The sequence below is a fragment of the Dermochelys coriacea genome, chromosome 6 (assembly GCF_009764565.3).
Source record: "Dermochelys coriacea isolate rDerCor1 chromosome 6, rDerCor1.pri.v4, whole genome shotgun sequence".
In the NCBI taxonomy this organism is placed as follows: Eukaryota; Metazoa; Chordata; order Testudines; family Dermochelyidae; genus Dermochelys; species Dermochelys coriacea.
Genome location: NC_050073.1, coordinates 55,356,764 through 55,384,674, shown reverse-complemented (window position 1 = coordinate 55,384,674; position 27,911 = coordinate 55,356,764). Strand labels below are relative to the sequence as shown.

At 45.6% G+C, this 27,911-nt stretch overlaps 1 protein-coding gene across 5 annotated transcripts in view; it reads left to right on the top strand.

Annotated features, from left to right (window-relative positions):
- The first annotated feature begins 410 nt into the window (after positions 1–410).
- LRP4 (LDL receptor related protein 4) overlaps positions 411–27,911 on the top strand; it is a 100,021-nt gene continuing 72,520 nt past the window's right edge. For 3 of the 5 annotated variants that reach the window (XM_043516083.1, XM_038406744.2, XM_038406745.2), the window contains exon 1: positions 478–783. In XM_043516083.1, coding sequence (XP_043372018.1) covers positions 723–783 — 61 coding nt within the window. In that variant the 5' untranslated portion in view covers positions 478–722. Of the gene's footprint in view, positions 784–27,911 lie in introns of all 5 variants that reach the window. The other 2 variants (XM_038406741.2, XM_038406743.2) reach the window with 2 other exon arrangements.

Sequence of the window (27,911 nt, the reverse complement as noted above, 5' to 3'; positions counted from 1 at the left end):
GATACTTCAGGAGGCTGGGGAAATGAGGATTAAGGAATGGGGATTAGGCAGCTACAGTTGGGAGCTTCCCTGTGGGGCTAAGGGTGGATAGAGACTGCCCCAGGCTAGGGAAATGCCCTAGGTTAGGGACTAGGACATGCCTCCCGCTGGGAGGTGTGAGGGGGAGGTGCCGGAGGCTAAGGCCTGCTACTCCGCTGCGGGGACCAGGGCGGGCTGGGAACTGCCCCTTTGGTTGGATTCAGAGTGATGGTGGGGATGCTGGCGGGGTGGGGGGCGCACTAGAAGGGTAACGGGGGCCCCATTTCCTGGGGGGATGACTGGAAGGAGCCTGGAGACAGGGTAACGGGGGCTGCCCTAGGTTCGCCGCTGCCGGGGGACTCGGGATGCTTAAGAAGTTTCCCCGGCGCGGCGGCTCTGGTTGGGGAGGGCGGGGGCTGCCCCGGCAAGGCTCCGCCTCTAGGGGCAGGGCCTGGGCCGGGGGCGGGCTGAGCTGGGAAGCCTGAGCCCGCAGCGGACTCCCTCGGCTGCGGTCGCGCTGGAGAAAGCTGCGCGAGCAAAAGCACCCTGGACACCGAGCCACCCGCGGCTCTGGTGCATGGTCCCCGCGGCGCTCGGCCGGCCGGAGGTGCAGCGAGCGCTCAGCCCGCCGGAGGAGCGGCCCGGAGAACTTTCTGTGCCCCAGAGCCCGGTGCAGGGCTGGAGCTGCGGCGGGGGCTGCCAGCATGAGGCGGCGCGGGGGCTCCCTCCTGCCGCTGTTGCTGGGAGCCCTGCTCTGCGCCCGAGGTAAGCGCTTGCCTCGGGATCGTCCCTTCCCCGGCCAGCCCCAGCCCCCGCCGGGCGCTGAAGGCCCCTGGCGGGGGGCAGTAGCGGTACCGCTCCTCCAGCGCTGTCGGGGTGCGGGACCCCCCCCATGGGGCAGCGCAGGTGCAGGACCCCACTGCCCAGCTTCTCGGGCCAGGGTGGGCTGTACTCGCCCGGCTGAGACCTGGGGGCAGCAGCTTCTCCTTCCCCCGGGCCCTGGTGCTTGGAGCCCCCAGCAGCTGCTCGGACCCTTGGGCCCTTTCCCCTCCAAAGCCGCGTCCCGAGTGCGGGCTGAATCCCCCGCTAGCGCTGTGTCAGGTCCCGCGCACCTGGCTGGCTCTCCCGCGGGGTGGGGCGCAGAGCGCGTCCCCCCGCGCGCTGCGTGCGGGGCACCCCGGGAAGAGGGCGCGCTGGCGGAGTCTGTTGATTTAATAGTGGGCTGGAGATGGCTGAGAATTCGCCTCGCTCTGGCGCTGGAGGTATCCGACGGGGTTAGATACCTGGGCAACCTCATTGCCTTTTCCCTGATTGGGCTTTGTCTGCTGTGTCCTCACCCCTTCCCTCCCCGGCACTCGCTTTTTCCCCTGCCCCAGAGCCGGGCGAGTTGATGGTGGGGGTCTGGAGGGAGCCCTGGGATTCCTGAAGATCACTGAACAACTTTCCGTGTAGATAATGCTGCCGCAATCGGGCCAGGCCCTTCACAAAGCCACAGGAAAGGAACCCCGCTCCCTTGATCCCTTCTTGTGTGATTCGCGGTTTCCCAAAGGGCCCCTTCTCTTCGGCTGAACATGCAGCCTCCTCTCTCTGAAGTTTGGTCTCTAATGGATTTAGCTCTTTGTTTCTGCTGCGCCCTCTGTTTGTTTCCTCTGCTGTGTGTGTTTTGAGAGGCTGTGACAGAGAGGATAAGTTCTGAGCTGGAAGGTTGTATGTGTGCAGGTTATTTCCAGCCTCTTCTGCATGTTGGGACAGCAGCCCTTCCTGAGCAGGAATGCAGCTACTCATCCAATTACACGGCCCCTTAAAGGTACAGTCCTGCTTTGGTGAAACTTCTCCTAACTTACCCTCTCTGATTTTGAAGGAATGAAGATGTTTTTCTCCCACATGCTTTCTTGGAACTCTCTGAGATAGAAATGTCAAGAGAGGGGAACTGCCAAAAATACTGAATACTGTGTGAAATAACCTCTTTGTAGTAAGAGGTTGTGGAGCAGCTTGAGAACTAGTCATGAGAATTGTGTCCACCTATTTGCTCTGTTTAAGTCCAGTCTAGCAAACAGAAGGACAAAATTCTTAGGACTAGTTCTGCCACCTACACAGTGATGTATTAAAAATTTTTTTTTTGGGTGGTGGTAGTGATAGGGAGGAAAGGGCCTCTATTGAGCATCTTTCAATACTATTTACAAGGGAAGTTTTATTTTGTGAGCTGGAGGTTATGGTACCTTATTTCTCTTCCTCTACGATTGGCTGATGCAATGCATTTTTCTCAATGCTGGGTTGAAGTTGTAAGGAATCTTTGCACTGATCTCTATCATTGTGCAAGCATTGTCTCTGGGGTACAATTAGGTTGTTTTGTTTTCAAGCAGTGTTCACTTTCTATCAAGAACACTCTTCTTATTCGCAAAAAGAAAAGGAGTACTTGTGGCACCTTAGAGACTAACTAGCAAATTTATTTGAGCATAAGCTTTCGTGAGCTACAGCTCACTTCATCGGATGCATCCGATGAAGTGAGCTCTAGCTCACGAAAGCTTATGCTCAAATAAATTTGCTAGTTAGTCTCTAAGGTGCCACAAGTACTCCTTTTCTTTTTGCGAATACAGACTAACACGGCTGTTACTCTGAAACTCTTCTTATTTGCAACTCTTTTGAAGAAGGTGCTAAAATGGTTTGAAAATGCTAGGTAAAGAGGGCTGTAGCTTTGTATCTCAGAGAATCTGGTATTAGTAACCAGAGGAGATGGAAGTTCCTCTGGAATTGCTGTACAGGTGTTTAATTGGAATCCAGAAGGAGTGGAAAGAATCTTAACCATAGAGACTTGTATAGGTAAAAAACTGGATGGAATTTTATTTTGGCTGTTACCAAGGTGCTCCTAGTTAATGTGTCTTGGCTATTAACGATGGACCGGGTGGGGGATGTTTCACTGTAAAGTGCAGGTGGATTGCTGTTTTTGCTCTAAGCGATAGTACACTGATGTTCATGGGAAGCTTTTTATGGCAGTGTGTCTATGCCTGAGGTTTCATGACAGTGGGTCTCCATGTGTAGGTGAATGCTGGGGTTTATGATGGGTTGTGCCAACTGTAGTTATGGGAAACTGTATCCTCTTTACTTCACAAACATAAACCAGATTTGTTTCAATAAGGAAATAATTCCCAAATATTTTGCCCCCTTTTCAGTGGGTGTCAAGGAAGGTGCAAATGCCTACTTTTCAGGTGTCTACCCAGCTGCTTCTGTAGTCTCTTTCCAACATTGCATTTTAGGAATATCCGTGCGGAAGGTTTAGGATTTAATCATTTTATTTACAAAGCATCCATACCGGAGGTGCTCAGGGTGCCACACAGTTCAAAGTATAACAGCCATTAAAATAGTACATTTACTGCTGTGTCTCAGCTCAGGGACAAGAGGGGCTCTTATCCAACAACAAGCATGTCAGATTGAACTTTGACCCACTATTAATGGAGAGTGGCTGTGGAAGCTTGTGCCAAAGAAGTGTGCATGCGTACGTTTGGCTCACTAGTGGAGAGGTGAGGCATAGGGAGAGATGCTTGCAAGTTAGTGTTAATGGTGTTGGTGGGGAAGGAAGGGTTTGATGGAGTGATGGTCTATTAGAGTTTGTCTGAAAGGTCACAGAATCTTTCTGAGTGTTGTGCCTGAGTGTAGGTTTATCTTTGGGATCAGGGGCAGCTCTACCAATTTTGCTGCCCCAAGCAGTCGCCGCCGAATTGCCACTGCTGCAATAGCGGCAGAGCTGCCGCCAAATTGCTGTTGCGTCCGGAAGAGCGGAGGAGCTGCCACCCAAAAGCTGCTGCAGTGCTGCCGAATTGCCACCATGGGACACAGACTGCTGCTCCAAGCATCTGCTTGCAAAGCTGGTGCCTGGAACCAGCCCTGTTTAGGATCTTTATTTAAAAGTTTTACTTCACAAACCCACTGATGACATTTTTAAAGTCCCAAACTAAAATGAAACTTTCCATTCGATGAAGTGTGGTTGGGACTGGGAATCAGGATCCCTGGGTTCTGATCCTGACTCTGCTACTGACTTGTGAGATCCTGGGCAAGTCACTGAACACTACTCTACCTACCTACCTCACTCACAGGTTATGCTGAGGATCCACAGGATCTCTGTTGACCCCATTACCTTAGCACTGGAGGTTGTGAGGTGACCTTCCCGAGGCAAGAAAATCTGTTTCTAAAGGCTAGTGTTGGACACTGGCCTGCTTTTTTCTTGTCAGAGTGATGAAGAAGTTGCAGGTAAAATGAAAATAATTCTACCCCAGATCTTTCCAAATGAAGACTAGGTGCTGCAGAAAGAAGAATGGGGACCTTTTTTTATGTACTTCTGCCAGCAACAAAACTTGCTGACAGTAGCAAAGAAACTTACATTTCCATGATGAAATTAATATGGTTGGTCAGTTAATACAGGAGACCACAGCCTGATTACATTAAACAAATGTTTTGAATTGGATTTAGTTTTGTGTGTTCACTAGCATTTTCTGCAATGGAGATTCCCCCTTTCTCTGGGCTTATACCATGGAAATTAGGGTGCATATTGTAACTATATTAAAAAGTACTTTAAAGAGACTAAGTATTTTCATTTTAAAAGGGGAATTGTCAGATCAATTCAGGCCCCAAACTAGATTCTATAAAAATAAGGCTTTCCAAAACCTTAAGAGTGATGCAAGTGTTTCCATGCAATCTCTTGGACATTTAAAAAGAAAAGCATTCTCCAGTTGTGTCTGCAGCTCAAACCTGCAAGCTACTAGTGTTTAAAATATATATCTCCACAAAACAGGGGAAGACTGACTGACTGTATAGGGAAAACAGTGAACCTGACTCTATTGAAAGTGACTGTCGACTACAGAAAGTAATTAGATTACAAAAATAGATAATTTGTTTCTCTAATTTCCTGTTATCTTTTCCTTAGCTATTGCTTATAGTAGGTAAAACATTTTCAGACAGGTGTGTGTATGTCTGTGTTGTTTTTGTTTTTTTTTAAGTTGACAGCCTCCTTTTAAGTTTTAGAATCTAGAACAGGAGTTCTGGCATGCAGAAAACCCACTGCATTAATTGGCAAGCTGTATTTAGTGGCTGTCTGTATTTCTCAGAGACCTTTGCAAAGAACACTAATCATAGCTGCCATCCATGAATTTAATGTGCCTGACTGTAGGCTCTTAGAGTTGGGTTTGCAGTGACTTTGGTTCTTTGACACAGCTGTTATGCTCGGCATCACTCTTCTATGGGATTTTGTTGTCTGCACTGGCCAGAGACTAGGTGCAGTAATATTTCTTTAATCCCTTCTTTTTGTCCCTTCTGCAAGGAATTGCATTTACCAATATTGAAGGCAAAAATGAAGAGAATTTGTAGGTCAGGGAATTCTTTCAATCCTGTAAGATAATGGGTTTATTCATTCTGTGAGTCTGGTGGTTCAGAGACAGTGTTATATTGAGGGTGATAGACTAATCCACCGCAAAGTGAAAATCAATATTGAGGTTTTGCACACATTCTCTCTACTTTAACCACACAGCACTACCCATTAAATGCTGAGGTGTTCCAGTTTGCACATCTAGCCTCCAAGAGCTTTGGGCCCCAGATAATTAGTTCTGTTCTTAACAGAACCTTTTTCAAATGTTACAAATCCAGGTGGAAGGAGGTTCCATGCACTGGGTATGAAGAGAAGTTTTGATAGACATTTCACTAATATCAAATGGAATTGGTGCATTTTGACTATAATCTTGCAATATTTCAGGTGATTGAAATTCTCCAAATCTGATTGACTATTTTCTAGCAACATTAGGGTTTCTGAACTGACATGAGCCTGACTTTTAAATGGGACAGTATGTCACAGGGCAGATACAGGCCTGCATGAGGGGTTTGAATGAGAGTGCAACCTTTGAGTTCTGATAAATAGTATTGGAAATTTTAAATGTCTGTTTCATGTAGGGTTGGCAGTTTTCAGATATTTGATGTTGTGGGCTGTATGGGTAACCAGTAGATCCACAGTCTAATGGTGTTCATTTAATGGTTATGTATTAAATGTTTGGTTTGTACATTGCAATTGAATTAAAACGTAAAACAAAGACTGTATGCTTTTGCTCCCCAAATACTCCTACATCTAAATGGAGCTTGCTGTTGCATCACCTCTAATGGTAATACTTTTTGGCTAAGTGAAGTGTCCAGCTATCTCACACCATCAGTTATGCAGTGGATTATTTTTGATTCCTTACAGACCTGTGGTAATAGGACATTTCCTGGAACAGGTCTCTGCTAGAAGCTGTGCTGAGGCAACAAGCTTGCATGAAACCAAATTCTAGGTGCTATAGCAATTGACTTGAGTCTTGTCCCTGAGGTTGAAGTTATCAGCAGTGAGGCATGACTGGGACTGTAGGCAGTGGAGACCCCTCTCCTGTTTACTAGTGTAGTGAATTCCTTAGTATGCCCAAGCAAGGCATATTTTCTGTGTCCTTTTGTAACTGCCTGACAGCCCCTCCTGGCTGCTGGAGCTTTCTATCCTTATTGCATTGCAGCAGTTCTTTAATCAGAAATCTTGTTAGTATTCAGGGATAATTGATCCGACTCTCTGGTAGGGGGTGGGTGCCTCCTTCTACTTGCCACCCCCACTCTGACCCCTGTTGTCTCTTTGTTTTCCTCTATTAAGTTTGTGCCAGTGATGTAGTGTGTGTGCTGTTTTTCCAAGCAGCCTGAAGTTGGCTGTAACCAAGAGCAGCAGTTAAATAGAGCCTGATTTCCCCGCTTCCTGGAGTTCAGTTGTTTGACTCCATTTTCTGGTCTTCTGTGTTTTTGATTTACTGAGAAGCAAACCTCCTTGTTGCCCCTGGGCATCTCTTAAACCCATTAAAACAAACTCCATTATTTCCCTGTGCTTAGAAATCCCCTTCTTTAGTCCCAGCTTCCATCAAAATAATGTATCCTCTGTAAGGCTCTCTGAAAAATAGGACCTTTAATAGGATCTTTTCAAACTCGAGGACAGTTCCAGGTTGGAAGGGGAAGGGGGAGGGGAGCCAGGAGCCAGCCTAATGGAAGGTATGACTGTGACTTGCAGTGAGCCCTGACTTGGCCTGTCAGCTCTCCCTTCACCTCTGTGCAGAGGGAGTTGTGAACCAAGCAGATCCAAAATTGGGATCAAAGCTGGAAACAAAAGACTTGAGGAGAAAAATTTCCCATCTGGCCAAGAGGCAGCTACACAAAGGTGCTGTATAATGTATCAGACACGGTGTTTCTTCTGTGTGCTTCTTCTGGAAAGACAGAAAAAGTGACTCTGGTTACTTTTTAGAGGGAAAAGTGGTGACTGCAGTCCTGCTACTGGGAGTTGGGGAGGCACAAGGGAAAAAACTTACTTAAAAAGTCCAGTCTCAGTCACCCTTCTTTCCCCACTCATGCAGTCTCCTCTTGCAGGGGAAACTGCCTTCGGCAGGGAACCGACTCTTGGACCTGTCTTTGGACCTACCAGAAGAGCCAGTTTCTTTACCTTTCAGGTGTTGGCAAAGCATATGTTGTTTGGGTCTCTTGTGTATTTTTCTCACCCAGCACATGAGGTGGAAACTGTGGTACTGCATGATACAGAGGAAGATGCTATGTCTGCCCCAAAGCGGTTTTGTTCTAAATTAGAGGGATGATACAGATCAAACACATAGGATGCTGGTAGGGCAGATAAGGTCCAATATTAAAATAGCACAGCCTTCTAATTTTTCTCTGGGTTTTGGATTAATGGGAGCTGTGTTCTAGGGAGGGATTGGAATTGAAAGAGGGTGTTTAGTTGGGGAGCAAGGAGAGGGAGGGGATTCCAAGGGTAGGAGGTGGCATGGAAGATGGCACAAAGCTGAGAGTGAGAGAAGTAGATAAATGGAGGGTTTTGTTAGGAAGAAGGCTCAGGTGCAGCACAAGCAATGAGAAGAGTCCTAGGTGGCAACAAGAGTGGAGGATGTAGGCAGGGGCCAGGATGTGTACAGTCATGAAAATGAGGGCCAGAAACTTGAGCATGATGAGGAGTGAAGTGGGTAATCAGTCAAAGAGATCCAACCTTAGGGAGGTAAAAGGTTCTGAGTAGCAGGAGGAGGAGGTGATTTAGCCACAGCATTTTGAAGGATTATGAGGGAGCAAAGTTGGAGTCAGGGAGGACAAAGAAGAGGAGGTTGCAAGGTGAGAGGTGACTGAGATGTGGGTGATATTAGCTGCTGGGCTGGAGAGAGCGAGCTGATTTCAGCAATGCTTTAAAGGAAAAAGTGACAGAGCTTGGCAACTGGGCAGAGAATGCATCTTTATACCTGTTTGTGCAGCATCTATATATTGGGGCCTCACAGTTTCTGTTCTTGGTATCTGTTGTTTCAGTTCTTAGAATGCCTGAGTGTGCATCTTTACTGCTCTGAGGGCACCCCCAAACCTGTTTCTCCTAGGCACCCTAAAAACACCTATCACCATAAGCCCTAAGCATCAATATGATGAGAACCTAGGCTCCCCTGGCCAGGACAGAAGTGTGAACAGCTTGGGGGTAGGATAAAGGGTGTCATTCCTGGGACTAAAATCTGAAACTTCTTATAGACAGAAAAGTATAGACTTGGGCAAGTAGCAATGGCAACAACTGTGCATAGAGTGTGGCCAGGGATCCCAACCCAAGTGCAGAATCTGTGGAACTCCTTAGAAGTGTACAGTGGGAGATTGGGTGTGTTCCCCCCCCCCCCTTCAGGCACAAGCATTTTTTTAATTTACATATAGAAAACATTTTCCCTAAGCATCATTTACTTCAGAGGAATGAACCTAGATGGGTGGGTGGCACTGATACCAGGTCTGCCGTGTTTCGCTGGCTTGTAGGTGATGGAAAACTTGCTCAGGTAGTGGCCAGTCATCTCGGGCTTGATTTCCACCTGGTTGAAGGTTTTGCTGTTGGTAGGTAGGAGGTTATTCAGAGTTTGAAGTGGCCCTCATTGAGCGCTGGCTGACTCCCACATCCCTCTGGGCTGCCTGTCTGAATGAACAAAGGCACTTAGGAACACTTATCACTTGCAGACAAAAGCATCTGTGCCCTCCTTCCCATTGCTTTGCTGTTGTGCTTTGTGCCCTTTCTCTGTGTTGATTGGTGCTCACCCAGTGATCTGCTCAGGGAACAAACTCCCTAAGCAAACAATACTCACTCTGCCTGTACTTTTCAAATGCATGGGGGGAGAGGGAAATTCCCTCAAAGGGATAAGCTTCTGATGAAGCCAATTAATGGTCTCCCTGCTCCAAGCTTTGAACAATCCAGGGTTTGATGGCGTGAAGTGCAGGGTTTGCACTTGAGGAAAGAGAGGAACAAGGCTGGAGCAGGAGCTGGTCTTGGCAGTGCGGAGCATGGGAGAAGTTTTTTCATTCTGCTTCTCTCTATGTTCATTTATGCTTTCTGCTACTTTGGGATTTGCTCTAGCTCAGAATGCTGCACCTTCCAGTCACTGTATCTCTAGAAAATGTTTACTCTCCACTCCTACCAATTTGAATGGTCCTAGCTCCAGCCATAATGCCCCAGGACTTTCATCTACAGTGCTCTTTGATATTGAAGGCAGGAGTGTTCATAAGATTAGGGTAAAGTCACCACAAAACATATTGACATGGGTACACATTCCTCCGGTATTAGCTAGTTCTGGTGGGGTAATGGACAGATAGTATCAGTGGTGCTAGTGCTGTGGGAGGAAGAGAGGAAACTCAGGAGTCTTCTTGCTGAGAAATGAACCTTGACCACATCTTTATGTTCCAGATGCTCATTAATAGATATGTGCATGGTGGTGGGAGAAGGGGGAATCATAACAATGGAAGATACTTCCTGCTCTATGGAATTTTAAAAAAAACTATTTGACTCAGTGTGGCTCCCAGGACTGAACCCTACCGTGCAGAGAGAAACTGTTAGGAAATCATGGCACAACTAAATCCACGTACCAATCCATCAAACGCAGGATAAAAATAAACTATGCAAACAGGTTTTCAAGCAAGGAAGGGGAGTGAGACAGGGATAACAGCTTCAGGGATAACAACATAACAGTATGTACATCATGGCTCACTCCTCTGAGCTGAGGGCTCATATCAAATGACTGTGACAGCTGCTAACACACCTACATTTTCTAGAAACATACTTCAGTGCATGGGTCCTAAAGGCTAACCCGGAAAAGAGAAAAGTGATATTTTTGAGAAAAAGCCCAAAACAAACTCAAATGATATCATAGCTACACAGTCTACATCTTACATTCCAGGGCTTTAAAATAAATATAGTAGGGAGCTTCAAACTTGCTATTTAAGTATTACTAGGGAAATACTTAAAAAAAAGAAGGTCCTCTGAGCCATAAAGGAACAACTATATGAATACAACACACTGATAATCCTGTTATAGCTATTTGATAGTATAATTCAACCCATTCCCTGTATGAGAGTGAAGTCTGGGGCTCCAAGCCATCTACACTAATTGGGGCAAAATTCTGTATTTACACTGTTTTTTCCCCAGAACTATATGTACACAGGAATTTCAATGACAATGGCTGCAGAATAAAACTGGGATGATTCCCCTTCCTGATGATTGCCTAAAAAGAGATTTGTTTCTGGTACTATCTCAGCCAAAGCAGCAAATACTCCCACCACCTAAAAATATTTGAGAACTACAAACTAAAATGAAATGAAAAAGTAATCCGCTCCTCTTATATAAACATCACACCTGGGATTTAGCACTCCTCTCCAGGTCAATGGAGCAAACAGCTTCTTCCAGAATCATACAATGCTTAATAGGACTCCAGACTAAACCTACCCTAGTTGTGAGGAACAGATCAAAACCAATAGCCACCTAGACTGTGACAAATTCTTATATACAAAAGTCACACTGGCAGATGCTTCAGTGTAGTGAAATATGCACAACCGATTTGGCAGTTTCTTACCAAATACAGAACTGGCCATTGTAAATTGGAATAGGAAGCTGGGGGAAGCTTCATAAACCTAGCAATAAATGGCTGTGCTGCTGAAATGACAGGAGGGAGACTTTCTGTTCTTGTGTTCAGAATGAGTAGGCATGAGAGAGAGAGATTTCCTTACCTTATCAGAAATAAGACTTTTTCCTTTCCCCTAGTCTGGGTTCTGAACAGTGTCTCCTTATCATATTTTAATGGAGTCAGAATCAATGGCACCATGCTATGTAGCCTCCCTGTAAGCAAAACCCCAAACACATTGGAGCACTGGCCTGGGCAGATGCTCCATGTATTGAATCTGTCTCTTGACAAAAAGAAAAGGAGTACTTGTGGCACCTTAGAGACTAACAAATTTATTTGAGCATAAGCTTTCGTGAGCTACAGCTCACTTCACGAAAGCTTATGCTCAAATAAATTTTAGTCTCTAAGGTGCCACAAGTACTCCTTTTCTTTTTGCAAATACAGACTAACACGGCTGCTACTCTGAAACCTGTCTCTTGACAGAATCCCAGTGTTCTGTTTATATGGGCAGCACTTGTATAGCTTGTCATGCCAATAAAATATATTTGAATGGAATTTGGTGGGATGGGGGTGCAAATTCTGACACAATGTGAGAGTGTTGGTGAGGGGGGATTTTGATGAGAGCTTCTTTAAAAAATTACTGGAGGTTTTATTCTTGTCACTAGTGGCTCCTCCCCTTTTTCTTGGCACTCTCCTTCCCCAAGTCCTCTGTTTCATGGTTCATCCAACATGTTTTCCTTCTTTTAAGGAAATTTCATTTATCCTTGGAAGCCAAAACTGCTTCTCCTCTTCCCCTTAATAATGTTCCCAGTTTGTCATAATGATAACTTGTCTACCTTCCTTCCTGTCCCCATTTCTTTCAGGGGCACTAGGAGAAATGACCTGCAGCAGATCATGAATCTCGCCTGTGCTCTCCCCCATCTCTGGATATTTGCCTCCTTGGACCTCCTCCATAGTGTTGTCTTTTTAGTTACACTTTAAAAAGAGTCTAGTATATAATCTTCAAAGGGGTTTATTTTGGGGGTGGGGTTTAGTCTTTATCTCTGCAGTTGCCTAGCTCATACCTTACTGTTGCTGCTCAGGTAATTATGGAATTAAATTGCAAATGACTTGTTTGACTGTCTGCCAACAAGGGCACAAGGTCAAGCTGGAACACTACAACTGGTATTTAGTGCAATCTAGGTTGTGGCTGATTTATTTTAAAAATACACATCTAGAATAGCAGAAGTCCCATGTTTGGGAACCAGTGATGGGAGCACTATTGTATTTCCCCTACCACATACCTGATGTCCGTCTCTACATTTTTAAAAAGTGAATTTCTTGTGGTGAGGGTGCCAGGCTGACTTTGCTGAGAACTGTTCTTTTTATCTCTGGAATACATATAGCACTGCCAATAGACCATGTGAATGTCCTCAACTGACAGTGTGTCTCGGCCTTAACTTGAAAGGACTAGAGAGCGGGAATTCAGTCACCATGGCCTATTTAAGTATTGGCCTTTCACTACTATTTATATATAGGAGGGGGAAAAAGCTGCTATCCTGTTGATGGCATTCTCCTGTTCCTCTGTAAAATCCTGTGGACCCTTATATTTCCTTGTTTTTTGCCAGTGTGTTCATTATCTTATTGGCATTGACAATTGCCTGTAATGGAGCATCCTGTCTGTGAATCCAGCTCGTTGCTAAGGTCTCTCTTTTCTGGCTGTAATGGCTCCGGTAGAATGGATCGTGGATGGGCAGGAAATTGAGAATGGAGGCTAAACTGTCTGACTCTCTTGGTAGACTCCAAGTGTTAGACCTAACTTGGAATCTTCTGGCTTCAGCAAACTTCAAACAATAACCATTAAATGTCCCCTTCAATTCTTTTAGCATTAAACTAAATTTCTACTTTAGAGCTCAGTAAATATGTGTTTCAGAGTAGCAGCCGTGTTAGTCTGTATTCGCAAAAAGAAAAGGAGTACCGGTGGCACCTTAGAGACTAATAAATTTGTTAGTCTCTAAGGTGCCACCGGTACTCCTTTTCTTTTAGTAAATATGTGATTGACCTTCGCAGCCGTATTTACTCAATTACTTAAGTGCCTTTCTCTGGAATCTCTGAGGATTATCTGCGCAAGACCTATTTTGAGAGTGCTCTATTTACAGATTTTTGACTTCATGGTCTTCTAGGGCTGTTGGCTCAGCGGTGCTGTGAATGGGGCTTATGCTTAGATCTTCCCCAGGCTGTTTAGTCTCTTCCCTGCATACAGAGAAGCAGAAGGCTTTATTTTGGAGGATATTGGAGTTTCTCCCAGTCAGGGATAAGGAATTGTGGAGCTGAAGTTGGTTGCTTTCCTCAAAGCTCTTTATTCATGTACTGAAGTTGATGGTATATTCCCTGATTAGGAAGTTACATTTTTAAACATTTACTGTATTGAAGTATAGAATGAACTGATTCACAATGTTTGTTCCTCTTCATAGTAATATCTGGATATCTTTAGTACACTTGCACCCCTTTCCCCATATGCACGAACACTTGGTAAACAGAATATAAGAAACAAAATAGCTCTTGAGTCATTGCAGAAACACATCTGTGAAAGCCTGGACAGGAAATGACCCTCTGCTCCTTGTCCTTGCACTTAATTTCTGCATAAAGTGCTGCTCTCTGACAGCCCCCTTCCCCCTCTATTTAAAAACTGCATTTTTTGGTCACCTGAGAGCTGTTTTGTCACTTAGGCACATTCAAATCCGTGTTACGTTCAGGGTTAAGGGAGGAGATAGGGAGGTTTGTCATGGAACAATATCTTGCACAGAAACAAAATGCTGGGATAAGGAGCAGAGGTTGTTTTTTGGACACAGAGAATAAGTCTGCACAATTTTGGTGACTGGAGAACTAATTTTTCTCTTATATTTGTTCAAATCCCAGTTAATTTTTCAAATTACTGAGCATTTGTACTTGGGGGGATGAGGCGTCTGAAGTATGTGGAGTCATGACGATGATGTCCAGGCAGCGTTAAGAATTAGTGTGTGTAATTTAGTATCATTTTAGTACTTGCATTTAGAAAAAAATAAATACAATTTGAAGTGGGATTAAGTTACCAAATTGAGCCTATGAATAAGAAACTGGGATTAGGGGAAAATTGCTTGAGTTCAGCCAATAAGAAGGAATGTGTGCTGCAGCTTGAAGAAAGGAACGATATCATCATCCTACCTGTGTCTGGTTTAGTGGCATCCCTTTGCTTCATTAGGTTTGACCCTGACCTCACAAGGTTCACTTCCTGCACATCCAGCCATTGCACTTGTTCTTATACAACAGAAGGCACTAAACTTACCTCTTCTTAGTACATTTAGTACAATCACACTTTTTGGGATGAGGGGAGCTGTAGTTATGTAGCACCAAAAGCACTTCACAAACTTAACTGAGATGTGAACTGCACGTAGAGGTCTCTGTACCACCATGGAAATACAGCTGCCTCGAAGTGGAACAAAACAGCTTTTTTAACAGCTATATGGCAATCTTAAGAGTGGAAGTGAAGAAGAATCCATATCCAATTGAAAAAGCAAGAAAGATTTAGAGAGACAGAATCTAATTACTGGAGTTGGAATTTTGCCAGGACATGAGAGTTAACACCCCGACTAGAGTAGGGAAAAGTTCTACAGGGTTTCTAATGACCACAAATCAGTTTCATTTCCTTTGAAAGATGGTATGTCCAGGAGTACAGCGCCCCATAACACGGTGGTGGTGGTGGGAAAGCGGGGAGTGCCATGGGTTATTCTTGGCTCAATGACAGGAGTGCACTCTGTTAAATCACCAACACCACTTTTTGTAGCACTTTCAGTTTCTTGAAGGCTTTCCATCTAAGTATTGACTCGGACTGACCCAGTCTAATGTGTGGGTTCTGATGGGGTTGCAGCACAAGGTGATAGGTATGTCTGAAGCTATGGGTGAGCTTTATTTTCTCTGAAAAGGTTTGTAACTAGAAGAGGTTAAATAGTTTAATAAATGTGAAGCAACTTGGGGCTGGATCCAGTGTCCATTGAAGTTAGTTGGAGTCTTAACATTAATTTAATGGGTTTTAGATTAGTCCCGGAGCTCTTTAAAAGAGAGATTTCCCGCCACAATGATATTGGCCCTCTCCATTAGGGGTGCCTGCCTGCCCTTTGGTACTCAAGTTTGCAAGCTGGCGGGCTTCCTGGATACTTGGGTGCTTCTAGATTTCCATGTTGCAAAAGTGGCTCCACTTTAAGACCTGTACTGTTCCAGTTACAAAAAGCTCTACTGGCTACTGGTTTGGGTCCAGATGAAATCTAAGATATTTGATTTTTAACCTGTAAAGTTCTAATCAGATTGGATCTTATATGTCTATTTAAATGCTTACACTGTTCTCATCACAGTGTTATCCCGAAGGACCAGGTCACCTTAGTCTTTCCAATTGATACTGTGGCTGTTGAGATCATCTGTGTCACTGGATTGAACATTGCCCTGATTTAATTGGGAGAAGGCTGAAGGCAGGGTATGCTTGTCCCTGCTGAAACTTAAATTGGTTGATCTTTGGGTCACCATACAAGGCCTGCCTCTCTTGGCCTTTTTCTGGGTAGGAGGGATGCTGGTTCAGAGGTTTTGTTGGAAAAATGGGACAGTTTTTCTCTTCCTTCCCCGTCCTAAACACTGCTCCTGTGTGGTGATCTGCAGTTTAAGACGGCTTTGGCTCCTCTCCTTGTGGTCAAAGCCTTAGATGAGACATTTTGAAACCAAACCTAAGGTGGTCCTTCCCTGAACTCCTATTGAGGTTCCAGTTACAAAAGAACACTGTGAAGCTTTGTCACTATCATGATTGATTTGCTGTATTTACTTGGCATAGGGTACTACTTGCTTTACTTTGTCATCATTGCATCTGGGTTGTATGGGCTGTGGTCTATCTGTCTTCCCACTGGGGCGGTGTTGTGATGTCCCTTGAAGGGCTCGTGTTTTGGAATCACCTTCCAGGCTTGGTGCTTTTTAAGATATCTCTCGTTTGTTTAATACTGTGAGAAAAGGTCTTCTGAAAGCAGAAGAGTTAACTTCACGTCAGCATCTGTCTGGAGGATGCGAAGTGTGTTTGTGTGTAACTAGAGAAGATTTAAAAGGGTCCTGCTATTGGCAAAGGAGCAGTTGTGGAATTTTAAAGGAATATTGTTGCACTGATGTTGGCACTCAGAGGCCCTTAGGAATTCTTCAGGCCCCTTGTTCCGATCTGCTTTGCTGATCGCTGAGGGCCTGCGCTCTCATGAGCTGCTGTGCTGTCCTCTTTGAACCATTGTCTCCTCTCCCCTGCCTGGATTGCAGAATAGTCACTCTTTTTTGTTGTTGTTTGTTAGAGAAAAGAAACATTCCAGATTTTTCGACCTTTACATTCTGTACTTTTCTCTTTTTGTTGTGCTTCTCCCCCGTCGAGCATTGTGGGAGAATCTTCCCCTCTGCAGGGGATTGTGGGAATGGTTCTGGCCTCACTTATCACCAGTGACAAATCAATGGAAGCCTTCAGAAAGCTGGCCCCCAGGATTCCGGCTCAACCCAGCCTTGGAGCAGTGGGAGGCTTCCCTGGTGGATAAAGGACTCCTTGCAGCTCTGACTTGTTGCCTTAAATCTAACTCAGGAAACCTTTTCTCTCTCTTTAGAAGCAGCCCCCTTCGGTCTTGATTTGTCTCGATGAAGGTGGCAGCTGGCGGGTGGGAGATACTAAGGGGGGAAACTTGAGGGGGGGCAGCATTTGAGTTTGTAACGGTTTTTCTGTTTGTTTCCCTTTCACAATAGTGTGGCCAGAGCACACAGAGTTAGCCTGACAAAGCCTCCCTGAAGCCGCTGGAGTCCCGCAGTGCTCCTCACAGTGCATGTTTGCTGCGTGTATTCCCATCAACAATACAGCCAGTCCCAGCAACGGGCTCCAGCATTGGGCAAATATTTCTACAGCTTTTCCCTTAACCGCTCTTGAGGGGTGTGTGTGGGGGGGAGGGGGACAGCAGGGGGGGTGAAAGGGGGTAAGAGACTTGTGTGTGTGGGCGGGGGGAGAGGAGACAGTGGGGATGAGTGGAGGGGCTTATCCCTACCCTTTTTGAGATGTGGGCCTCTAAAGTGGGATTTAGTCAGCACTTGGCTTCAGTGTTGAAGCTAGAGGATCTGCATTGAATGTTGATATTTGGGGAGTGGGTGAGTGAGCTTTCGGGACATGGTGGCTCTGGGCCAGCCTGTCTCCTAGCTCTGCTAGGGTGCATTAGCTGACATGCCCTGTGGTCTGAGCAGTTTGGACAGAATGGTTGGGTATGCTCTAATGTCAAAGCCTGCTCTCTTGATAGAGAACCATATAAGCCTTGCTCCTACCATGCTGATATGAGCACAATTCTTCCAACTTTCCCGCTGCTTCTGCTCCTAGTTAAATGTCTTTCAATTCCTAGTTTTTATTGGTCTTTGTGTCCAGGCTCCAGAGGCTGAAGAAACAGCAAAGGTGGTTATATATTTAAAGCAAATGGTTCCAGTGTGGCTGTAAACTGCTGAGGTTTATACTGTAATGTGGTATTGATACTCAGCTGCTCTGGAGTGGCTCCGGTCCATCTGAAGACAGTTCCGTGGCCTTTGTACCCTTACTCTTCCTCTACCCCATTATCACATTCTTGCAATAGTCATGTAAGCACCTTCCTTCAGGTGGGGTCTGACTAACACAAATGCTTCCTGCTGGCTAGTCTGTGAATATAGACTGCCATTCCTTTATGTCCCCATCCTAAAGCTGAAATGTCTAACTGGGGACTCTTGCTCCCACAAAACCTCCATGTTAGCCCTCCTCTGCCTAGCATCCCCAAAGAGGCTAATGGGGCTAACATTTGAAGCATGCCATTCCAGCCAAGCTGTAGGGTTAGTTAGCTGCTGGGTATATAAATGATATTGGCCTGGATTCTAACCTTGGCTGCTCTGTATGGCACGTTTTATGAGCTGTGTATTATAGATTAAAATGTCTCTTTAAATTGTTTCTCTGAACATGGTGGGAGTGATGCAAGAAGGCTTATTTCTACTCCTGACATATCTTACCATACCTGAGCAGGAGATGCTTATAGCCTGGCCCGATGTTGGCATGTGGCTAGGGGAGAGGGTTCTGTTGCATATGGACACTTCCTCTCTAATAGGTCATTGTTGTTGGTTTTTCTGCGCAGGCTCTAAAAATTCTCAAATTTTCAAATTGTAACTAAATAAAAAAACAAACCAACCCCAAACACCTTTCTAACCCTAGATGTCTGTTCTGGTCAGCTGAACTAACATGCGTTCATACTAAACTGATGGACACTTTAGAAATAGAGAGAGGGTGGCAGGTTTGTGACTTTGGGGGAGGCTTGAATCCCAGACCAGCAAAATGAATCTTGTCCCTGAAGCTTTGAAACCCAGAAACCCACGTGTTGTGGGATATGGGAACCCTCCTCTCTTTCCATTCCCAGAGAGCCCCAGGAATTTCTGACAAGCCGCCTGTACATAACAAGGAGCTGTTCATATGAGTGCCATGTTCCTTCATCCAGGCCCCGGGAGGTGCTTTGCAGGGAACAGTATCTGCAATTGCTTGGAATATAAAGTTTGATGCTTTGTGCATGTGTTGGCTGAGCTGGTGCTGATGGAGCCCTCTGGAAGAAAGTTGAGCTTGTTGTTTCAAATGGATTGGAGGGGGGTGCCTGCAAGGAACATGCCTACACACTGTCTCTCTCTCGCTTACACATGCACATACCATTTCGTCCTAGGGGAAATATGCTAAGGAAGCAATGACAAACAGCTTTGACAATTAATGTGTTGGAGAGTCTGAGTTTGTTAACTGAGACTGAGCCTAAATATGAAGGGTGAGGAATATTGTATTGCTTAGATTGTAAGATCCTCAGGCAGAGACTTTCTTTTTGTGTTTGTATGGTGCCTCACGCATTGGGGTCTGGACTATGACTGGAGTCCCTGAATGCTACCAGAGTACAAATAATACTAGAGAAATATTTTGCAGAAATATTTTCTCAAGTGTCCTCTCTGCCTCTTTCTCTTGAAGTGCTGTGAACAATGCATTTGTTTTTTTGAGTCACTCCCATGGTCAGAAGCACACTGCCTACCTTCTTTTATTGTGCCTCGTAATAGTCACTGAGCAAGAAGACTTGTACACCTATTGCCCTGGTTAATGGATCCCCTGGGGGCAGAGAGGAGTAAATTCACTTCATTTGGTGTGGTTTAAGATGCGCTTGCAGTTTTGCTGCCAAGTTTTTCAGAAGCTTGGCTTGTTCTGTGATATGTGAGAGGAGGCAGGCTTGGTACCTTGGTGGCTGTGCAAAATGCATTTGTCCCTCTAAGCGCTGATGTGTGCAGGTGCAGAGAGAACAGTGGTAATACTAAGGGTGCTAGTGAAGTTCTGCGTACACCAGGTGCATCTGTGCCACTCCCTTTACAAATCTCTCCATTTATAACTGGTTTCTGTGGGGGAAGCTGCTGCCGCTGATCAGAATATGTGAATGCTAGGGAGAAAATAGAGATATCTCAGACAGGAAATGGATTCTGGGGAAGCCCAAATGTTGAACCTACCTATTGTGACAGGGTCAGGCCAGATGGCTACAGGAGAGTTGTGTGGTTTTTTTTGTTTTTGTTTTGTCTTTTTTAAGAAAGAAAATAACTTTATTCTTGGGACGCTGTCGTCTTTACAAGTCATGGCAGCTAATTGAGTCTCCTTGACTGATTTTGCCTTCAAAGGCAGGACTATGATTGTTTTTTTTTGTTTGTTTGTTTGTTTTTTTTGTTTTTAAAAATGTGAATTTTATTAGCATTTTTGGTAATGGAACTGTTCATTTGCCTGGAAGGATGATGCCATCGTACTTCTGCTGGAACCAATGCATGGCCTCTTCCTTCCAATTCTGTGCTTGGCTCCAATGGAGACAGTGTTTGTTGTTGTTGGGTTTTTTTTTTTATATAAAGGATTGGCTCTTTATATGGACAAGAGTTATCATAACAAAACATTTGGAAGGGATATTAAATTCTGTGCTTCTACACTTAAGACAATCTCTAGCTATTACAGACCAGGATGAGACCTGATGTGAGGGAGAGATTATCCCATTTCTGCGTACTGTGGGGTTCTTAAATCTTCCCCTTACTCCCATCTGGTAGTAGTCACTGTCAAAGATGTGATACCAGATGGGGCTTTGTTCTGATCCAATATGGAAATTTGGTGCAGTCATGGCTCTAGCAGCTCTTTCTCGAAAGCAGATACATTAGTCCCAGATTAAGCAGGTCCACTTTCCCTGGGTAAGGTAACGGGCAGTTCCAGAACAAGAAGGAACTTGCTGGAACAAATTCAGGCAGGCAGGCTAATTAGGACACCTGGAGCCAATTAAGAAGCTGCTAGAATCAATTAGGGCAGGCTGGCTAATCAGGGCATCTGAGTTTAAAAGGACCTCACTTCAATGGGTGGTGTGCGTGCGAGGAGTTGGGAGCAAGATGCACTAGGAGCTGAGAGTGAGAAGGTGTACTGCTGAAGGACTGAGGAGTACAAGCATTATCAGACACCAGGAGGAAGATCCTGTGATGAGGATGAAGAAGGTGTTGGGAGGAGGCCATGGGGAAGTAGCTCAGGGAGTTGTAGCTGTCGCACAGCTGTTCCAGGAGGCATTCTAGACAGCTGCAGTCCACAGGACCCTGGGCTGGAACCCAGAGTAGGGGGGCCCGGGTTCCCCCCAAACCTCCCAACTCCTGGTCAGACACAGGAGGAGTTGATCTGGACTGTGGGTTCCACCAGAGAGGAAGGTCTCTGGGCTGTTCTCTGACCCACATGGTGGATCAGCAGAGACTGCGGGGATTGTTCTCCTTCCTTTTTCCCATGCTGGCCAGTGATGAGGTTAGCTGAGTGAAGGGCAGGTTTCAGCCACTAGCAAAAGTGGCCAAACTGAGGGCTGCTGTGAATCTCTGAGGCGAGCAAATCCGCCAATAAGCACAGACCCACCAAGGCAGAGGAGGAACTTTGTCACACTATGCAGATTCTTTTAAGACCGTCATCATTGTAATATGAGTAGGCCTTACTGAGATGTGGTGAGAGCCTCCCCCTCCTTGCGACTTCCCCTAGTTATACATATAGGCAGAACTTGCTGCAATACCTGAAGGTAAGGTTGTCTAACATTTTCTACTATAAACCCTTCTTTTCAGTTGCTTATAACTTCGGCAAACTAACCATTCAGACTGAAATTTTACATGCTGAGTGTCTGCCTCAGTTTGAATCTTTCTGGAAAGTTTCAGCTGAAAATGGTTCTGTCATTTCTGAGAACAAGGTTAGGGGAAAATGTTATTTAGTCCATGTTAAAATCTTACAACTGTTTCATTGAGAAACCCTAGGACTTCCATGCTTTGCACCAAGGACTTGAAATAGGCAGGGGATCACCTTTAAATTAAAGAGATGGGACTTGTGAAAATTCACACGTATTTGGCCAAGTTATAAACATCTTAAAATTGCCACTTGCATTTGCTCAGTAGAAGTTTGTTTGAGGCTGGCAAAAATCTCCAGGAATTTGGTCTGCACTGAGCATGCTCTAGGCTATGGCTTCAGGATTGAGGTGGACTTTTGTGACAATTGTTCATTCAGGTAGCTGGGGGCTGCTGTGGCATCGTGTACTAGAACTGATTGTTGGGAAGCTTTCTTTCCTGTGCTGAATATTCCCCCAGCTGGCACTCACGCAGCCTAAAAGAGGAAGAGGAAGCAGCCTGACTTGAATACAGAGGAGAGAGCAGTGAAGGGACACGGTGGGGGCAGAGGGGATAGGAGGAGTGAAGGACAGTGACAAGGTTGGAGAAGCAGGGAAACAAGGGACAGGGCAAAAATGGGCTAGGCTGTGTGTGGTGGGTAAAAGGTGGGGTAATAAGGAACAGGTACAGAATAAGGGAGGCCAGTTCATACTCTTCAACCTCTTCCCTCTCCTCCCCTAAAGCCTCCAGGCTCTCTCCGATAGTCTGCTTCTGTTTCCCACTAGCTTCTCCAGGCTCTTCAGTCCCTCGTCATGTCCCATATCACTCTGCTTGTGCATGGGAATATGCTCGTGCCTCCTCTTGCATCTTTTCCACTGCGGTGGGGCATCCTGGGATGGGGAGAAATAAATGACCAGTTTCTAATTGGTGAGAAATATCACACACACGTCTGTGTTTCCATTTTTCTTTTCTTTCTGACAAACCTGACAGCTATGCAGCATGAGATGTCTAGGGCCTGATTATTTTTTTTCCAGAGTGCTTAGCATTTTTATAGCACTCTGTATGTTCAGAGCACAGCTCCCATGCCTTCTGTTGCAGTTCTGAGTGCTCAGCATTTGTGCAAATCATGCCCAAAGCTTCTCAAGTTGGGCACCCAGTAGTGGACACTTGGCCTTAATCCCTCTGTGCCTCAGTTCCCTACCTGTAGAATAGGGATAATACTTCCCTACCTCACAGAGAAATTGTGAAGATAAATCCATAGTATTTGTGGACCATTCAGATACAGTGCTACAGAAAGCTCAGGGGAAATTTAATAATTTGGTATTCATTGCCAGGGTTGGGAGGTGTGCAGCAAATATGGCATAGAGCCGTACATTGAATGATGAGGCTAAAAAGAAATATTCAATAGCTACTCATTCCGTGAGCACCATCTGTCCTATGTACTGAATGAGGCTGGAGTACAGTGGAAACATAATATATGATACAGTCTAATGACATAATCACAATCCGTACACACACAAGGAGGCCAATTAAGGTTGCACAGGCAACTTTAATTCTATCCCTTCTTAACTTTTGAGTTCTTGACTTAGCAGCCTTAATGTTCTTTTGTAGGTAATTTTATATACACTTTGCTGTCAAAAGCAGTTTAAGTTTTCTCTGAAGCATGCAATACAAGAGACCAGACTAGTGGAATTATAGCTCAGTCCTGCCGTGGCAATTTCTATGTACCAAAGAGCAGCACTTCTAATTCTCACCTATGCAAAATTATTCTAAAATCGAATGAGCTCTTTAGCCAGCACTCCAAGCCTGGTAGTTTTTCTTCTGGGAGAGGCTGGTATTGGGGAGCCCACAACTGCTCCATAGCCAGTGATTCTTCTATGCTGTTACCTATAGTGCCATGTCAGTGGTCTGGGTGAGTAACTTACCCTGCCTATTCTAGTGGAGCAGCAGTGGTGCCTGATAGCTCCCATCCTGATGACTGGAGGTGGGGTGTGTTTTTCTCAGGGTCCTGTTTGATATTTTTCCTTTTCCATTTTTGAATTTTCCTGTAGTAATGCCTCCTATTTTTGCTGCTTTGGGGTGTAGAGAATGTTCTGAATCTTCTCTTACCCTGTTTTCACCTCCTACTTCCCCTTCTCTGACCTGAGACCTGGTGAATTAAGGATGGGGGCTAAAGGCTACATTTCTGCACGAGAAATAAACAGAAAACATGAGTTGGGATCCACATGGATTTCCACCAGGAAACTGCTTTCTGCACTTATAGCTCCAACTTCCTAAAGAAGAAAGGGGTTTGTCCCCATATCCCCTTCAAACCTGATTCTTCCTGCAGCAGGCAAACCAGGCATGCAATGGAGTAGGTCAGTGGGGGCCTGAGAACTTTTGGGTTTTGTGTCTTCACTGTGCTACACTGTGGAAGGGGGACTGTTTTCTTCTCTCCAGCCCCCCCCAGCCAAAAATAAATACGATTTTATTTTGTTGTATTGCTGTTGAACTGCTGTTGCTTTTCATACAAAAAAAGGTGGAAGGGGCAAGCAGGGAATGAAGGAGTCTGGCGACAGGAGGAGATGAATTGCTGGAGAATGACACTGGCAGGGACTATTGTTCATTTTAACGCTGGAGCAGGGGCAGAGAGAAACGTTCACACGCCATTCTTGGGCATCCTGCTGGGCAGGCTAGGAAAGGGGCATTCCAGCTGGTCATGAGATTTGGCTAGCCGGATTGAATTGGGCTGAATAGAGTGCTGGCCGTTCATTTTATTTTTTTAAAAAGCAGCTTGCTGATTAACTGCAATGGAACCTGATTAAAGGAAGACTCTGAAACCCACATTGACCATTACAGACATAAAACTGTCAGCCTACCAGCATGTGATAACCAGGCCTTAACTCTTTGCAGGCTGAGGATGTTGCTATGAGAGCCAGAATTGCACAAGAGATGTGTGTCTCGGGGAGAGAGAAAGAGAAGGATTTACTACCATTTGGGGAAAGGGCTGCATGCACCATAGAAGACCTGTAAACACTTATGAAAGACAAGTGACTAGGAAGTAAAAATGAGGCAGAGGGCAGCTGCACAGAATAAAGGCTCCTTTACGTCACTGGAAGGCTGCAAATCAGAACCAAACTCCCCCTGTGGTGGTGGTGGTTGCTGAGAACTGTGCAGCAGTCTGGGCCCATATCTGTCTCCTTCTCCATAGTTTCCTGAACCCTACAAATGCAAAAGGTAAGAATCCATAGACAGATTTGGAAAAAATTCCCTCTTCGGTCCCTTACGGGGGGACCAATACAGGACTCGTGTCTTTATGACCTTGGATATTACCACGACATGTTTAGCATTAAAAACTTAGACAGGACACATACTAGTATCTTGTAAGGATGCCTAGTTAAATGTATGTATGTTTGTTTGTTTTTTCATTTGAGAACAAAGGAACAAAGCTGCATTCTAACTAAACCTAGTGGTTGGGAGGGGGTGACTGCAGAAGGGCCTTTTGAAACACAGCTTCCTGCCTCTGGTAACAAGTGTCTGGGCTGTCATAAGATTTGGCCTCTTCAGTGATGGGATTGGGCTCTAGGGGTATATCTACACTGCAATTAAATACCCATGGCTGGTCTGTGCCAATTGTTTTGGGCTATGGAGCTGTTTAATTTTGGTTTAGATGTTTCAGGCTTTGGGGGGATGGTCCCGGGGGATGGTCCCAGAAAGCTTGGCTCCAGCATGAGCCACATCTACACTGCAATTAAATAGCCCTGTAGCCAGAGCTCCGTTAGCTTGAATCAACTGTTTAATTGCAGTGTAGACATATCCTGGACTCTGTACCAAGAGCTCTCCAAGCAGTTCTTTGGAACTAAATGGTATCTTTGTCCTGCCATTGCACCCTGGGGAGTTTTCACTTCTGCTTGTTGAACCTTTTCCCCGCTTTAGTCTGAATTCAGATAGGAAAAATTAGCCATAAGAATAGTTCTGGGGCTCTTGCTTGTCCTGTACCCCATGAGATACATATTTGGTACTTGTCCCTGCTGCTTGTGTCTGGAGACGTCCTGATCTGTGCCTTCTGCTCACACTGTTGCTTGTTCAATGTCATGGGGTTTTTTTGTGCTGTTGAGTAGCACAGCTCATGTATTCACACAGGCTCCCAGAGCCTAGAAAGGGGTCTCTGTGCTCTGGTGTGGGGAGGGAGAGAGAGGCCATTCTTGCCTCCCATCACTGCCCAGCTTGCAGTATGGAGGAGTGGGCTGGTGGGAGATGGGAGTGTAGAAACTCTGAGTAAGTTCTCCAGCCATTTCACCTTCTCCTAGGACACCCCTGCACGTGTGTGCCCACTGGTTCGGAAATGTGTCCGTAGCAAGGTGAAAAGGAGCAAGACACAAATGGGAGGAGAACAAAGGTCTTTAGTGGACTGCTCTTGAGGAGTTGCTTTTCAGTATCCAGTGCTCCTTGCTTGGGGAGGGGAAGTGGATACAGTCAGGAGGGGGATGGTGGTTTCTGAAGTGGGTGCTGTTCCTGTCCCCCTCCAGTTCTCCTCTCTTCCCCCCCCCACTTTTGCCCATGTAAAAGTATGTAATGCAGCTTGCTCTCTTGCTAGCTAGCTGGTTCCACAGGAGGTAGCTGTCTAGCACTGAGCTTCTTTTATTGAGCTTTTCTTCTAGTGGGAGAAGGAAAGAATGTCTAGAGTGGATAGAAGAAATGTCTTCCTGCCTGTCCCTCCACTTCCTCCCCTTTTCTGTGAGTTGGACCTGGCACTACCTGTAGAATGTCTTTGTGTGCTATGGGGAGGGTCCTGGGCAGAGAGGCCCCCTTCAGCCTAGGTCAGTTCATCCGATCAGTAGATTGGAGAATACCATGGTGAGAATATGTTCTGAGAGAGAGGGGCCTCTCGTTTCCCTCCATACTTGGAAAACACTGTTCTGTATAGCTCACTGCAGGTGCACTCCAAGAGAAATTTAAACTCCAGTGAGTGAGACTGAGGAGAACAGGATCTGTCACTAGCAGCATCGCTCTATCAGAGAGACTGGGAATAACCACCCTGCTCGTGGTTGTCCAGGAGCTCAGTGTCTGCATGGTTAAGGATTCAGGAATAATACAGTTTCCTCTAACTTATGATCTGTTTTCATGGCAAGTGTGGAGAGAGGTGGTAGAGATCCATGTAAACACAGCCAGCTACAAGAGAATCTGATCTGGGAAGTCTTGATCCCCCAATGTTCCTCCTTTCTGTTCCTTTTCTCCCATGCAGGAGACCTGCTTCTCAATCCCAATACCGAGGTCCCCCTACCTGGGAATGGCTCTTCATTTCTGATAGCTGGTTTCCTCCCCCTTCCTTCTCCCTCTCCTCCCCCTCACCCCACCAGTAGTCCCCTCCTGTAGCTCTGTTAACATTTAACAAATTTCCCTCCATGTTTCTTTTGGCTATGGATCAACCCAAACTCCCTAGATCCAAAACCAATTTAGGGCTCTGAGCAACAGTAGCGTTTAAGTGTTGGCTTCATGCCAGCAGGCCAGACAGCCTCTTCACTGAGAAGAAATCTAATTCCAGTGTTTATTAGATCAACAATGGCTTCAGGGCTGAGCTTGCTTTAATTCTAGCCTCTTAATAATTATAAGGCTAGTATAGGAACTTGGGACTCCCAGGAGTGTCTCAAGAGCCTAACTCTGGTCTTCCTTTGGGGTGGCAGGATGCAGATCCTATTTCATTTGGATCAGAGGGCATAAGGGGAGAGGACTGGTTGCACTTCAATTGCTGAAACGGAGCAGGAGGTTTCATTTTGATTTTTCAGATGGACTGTGTAAATCCTGTCACATCTGCATGACAGTGATTTGTTTTCCAGAGAGTCTGTGTTTTAATCATCAGTTTAGGGGCACGGATCTACATGTGGGGGACGGATGGTCTTGTGCTTAAGGCACTGGACTGCAACTCAGGAGGATCTGGGATAGTTTCCTAGTTCTGGCACAGATTCCTTGTGCATCATTGAACAAGTTGCCTAGGACTTGAGTTTCAGAGGCTTTGAGCATCTTCAATGCTGCTTGAAGTCAATGAGAGATGTGGGTGCTCAGCAATCCTAAAAATCAGGCCCTAAATCTCTTTGCCTCCATTCCCTGTCTGTAAAGTGGTGATAATACTTCCCTAACTCCCAAAGGTGTTGAGGATAGATTCATTAGCATACGTGATATTACAACGATGGGGCCATAGAAGTACCTAGGATATAGACCCCTGGCCAAATCTGGATCTGTAACTGGGCAGCCTTTTTTCTTCCGTGGTCTCTGTTGCTGTTCTTTCCCTTCAGGTTGATGTGAAATCCAATTTCTGGGCACAGATGTGAGGAGTGGGAGGTGGCCTTTTGTGAGGAGCACCACAGTACTCTGTTAGCATTGGAAGAGTCTCTGAGGTGTGAATGAGAATGAATCAGAGAGTTTGCAGGTGCGTAGACACAGAGACCCTGATCTGGGACGAGGCTGGAGAGATTTGCTTTCTGCAACCGAAGCTGAAGAATTTAATAACCCCTTTCTAAAGATTGCAAAGGAGACTGAAGCCCAGGTGCGGTGGGAGTCTCGGGATGGTAGTTCGTGAGCTGGCTAGAAAGCAGGCAAGCACTTGTGGATGGGCTGAATAGGGGCTGGTATCTCCTGCCAGGAGCAGGATGCAGGGCATGGACACCCTGCTGTAGCCCCACTGCTGAGGTTCTTGGTTTTTCCTGCTGGCAGTTCTGTTGGAAAGAGCTGGTCCTATCTGAGCCCATAAAACAAATTTGTGTTTGAATATTTTTTTTAACTGGTCAT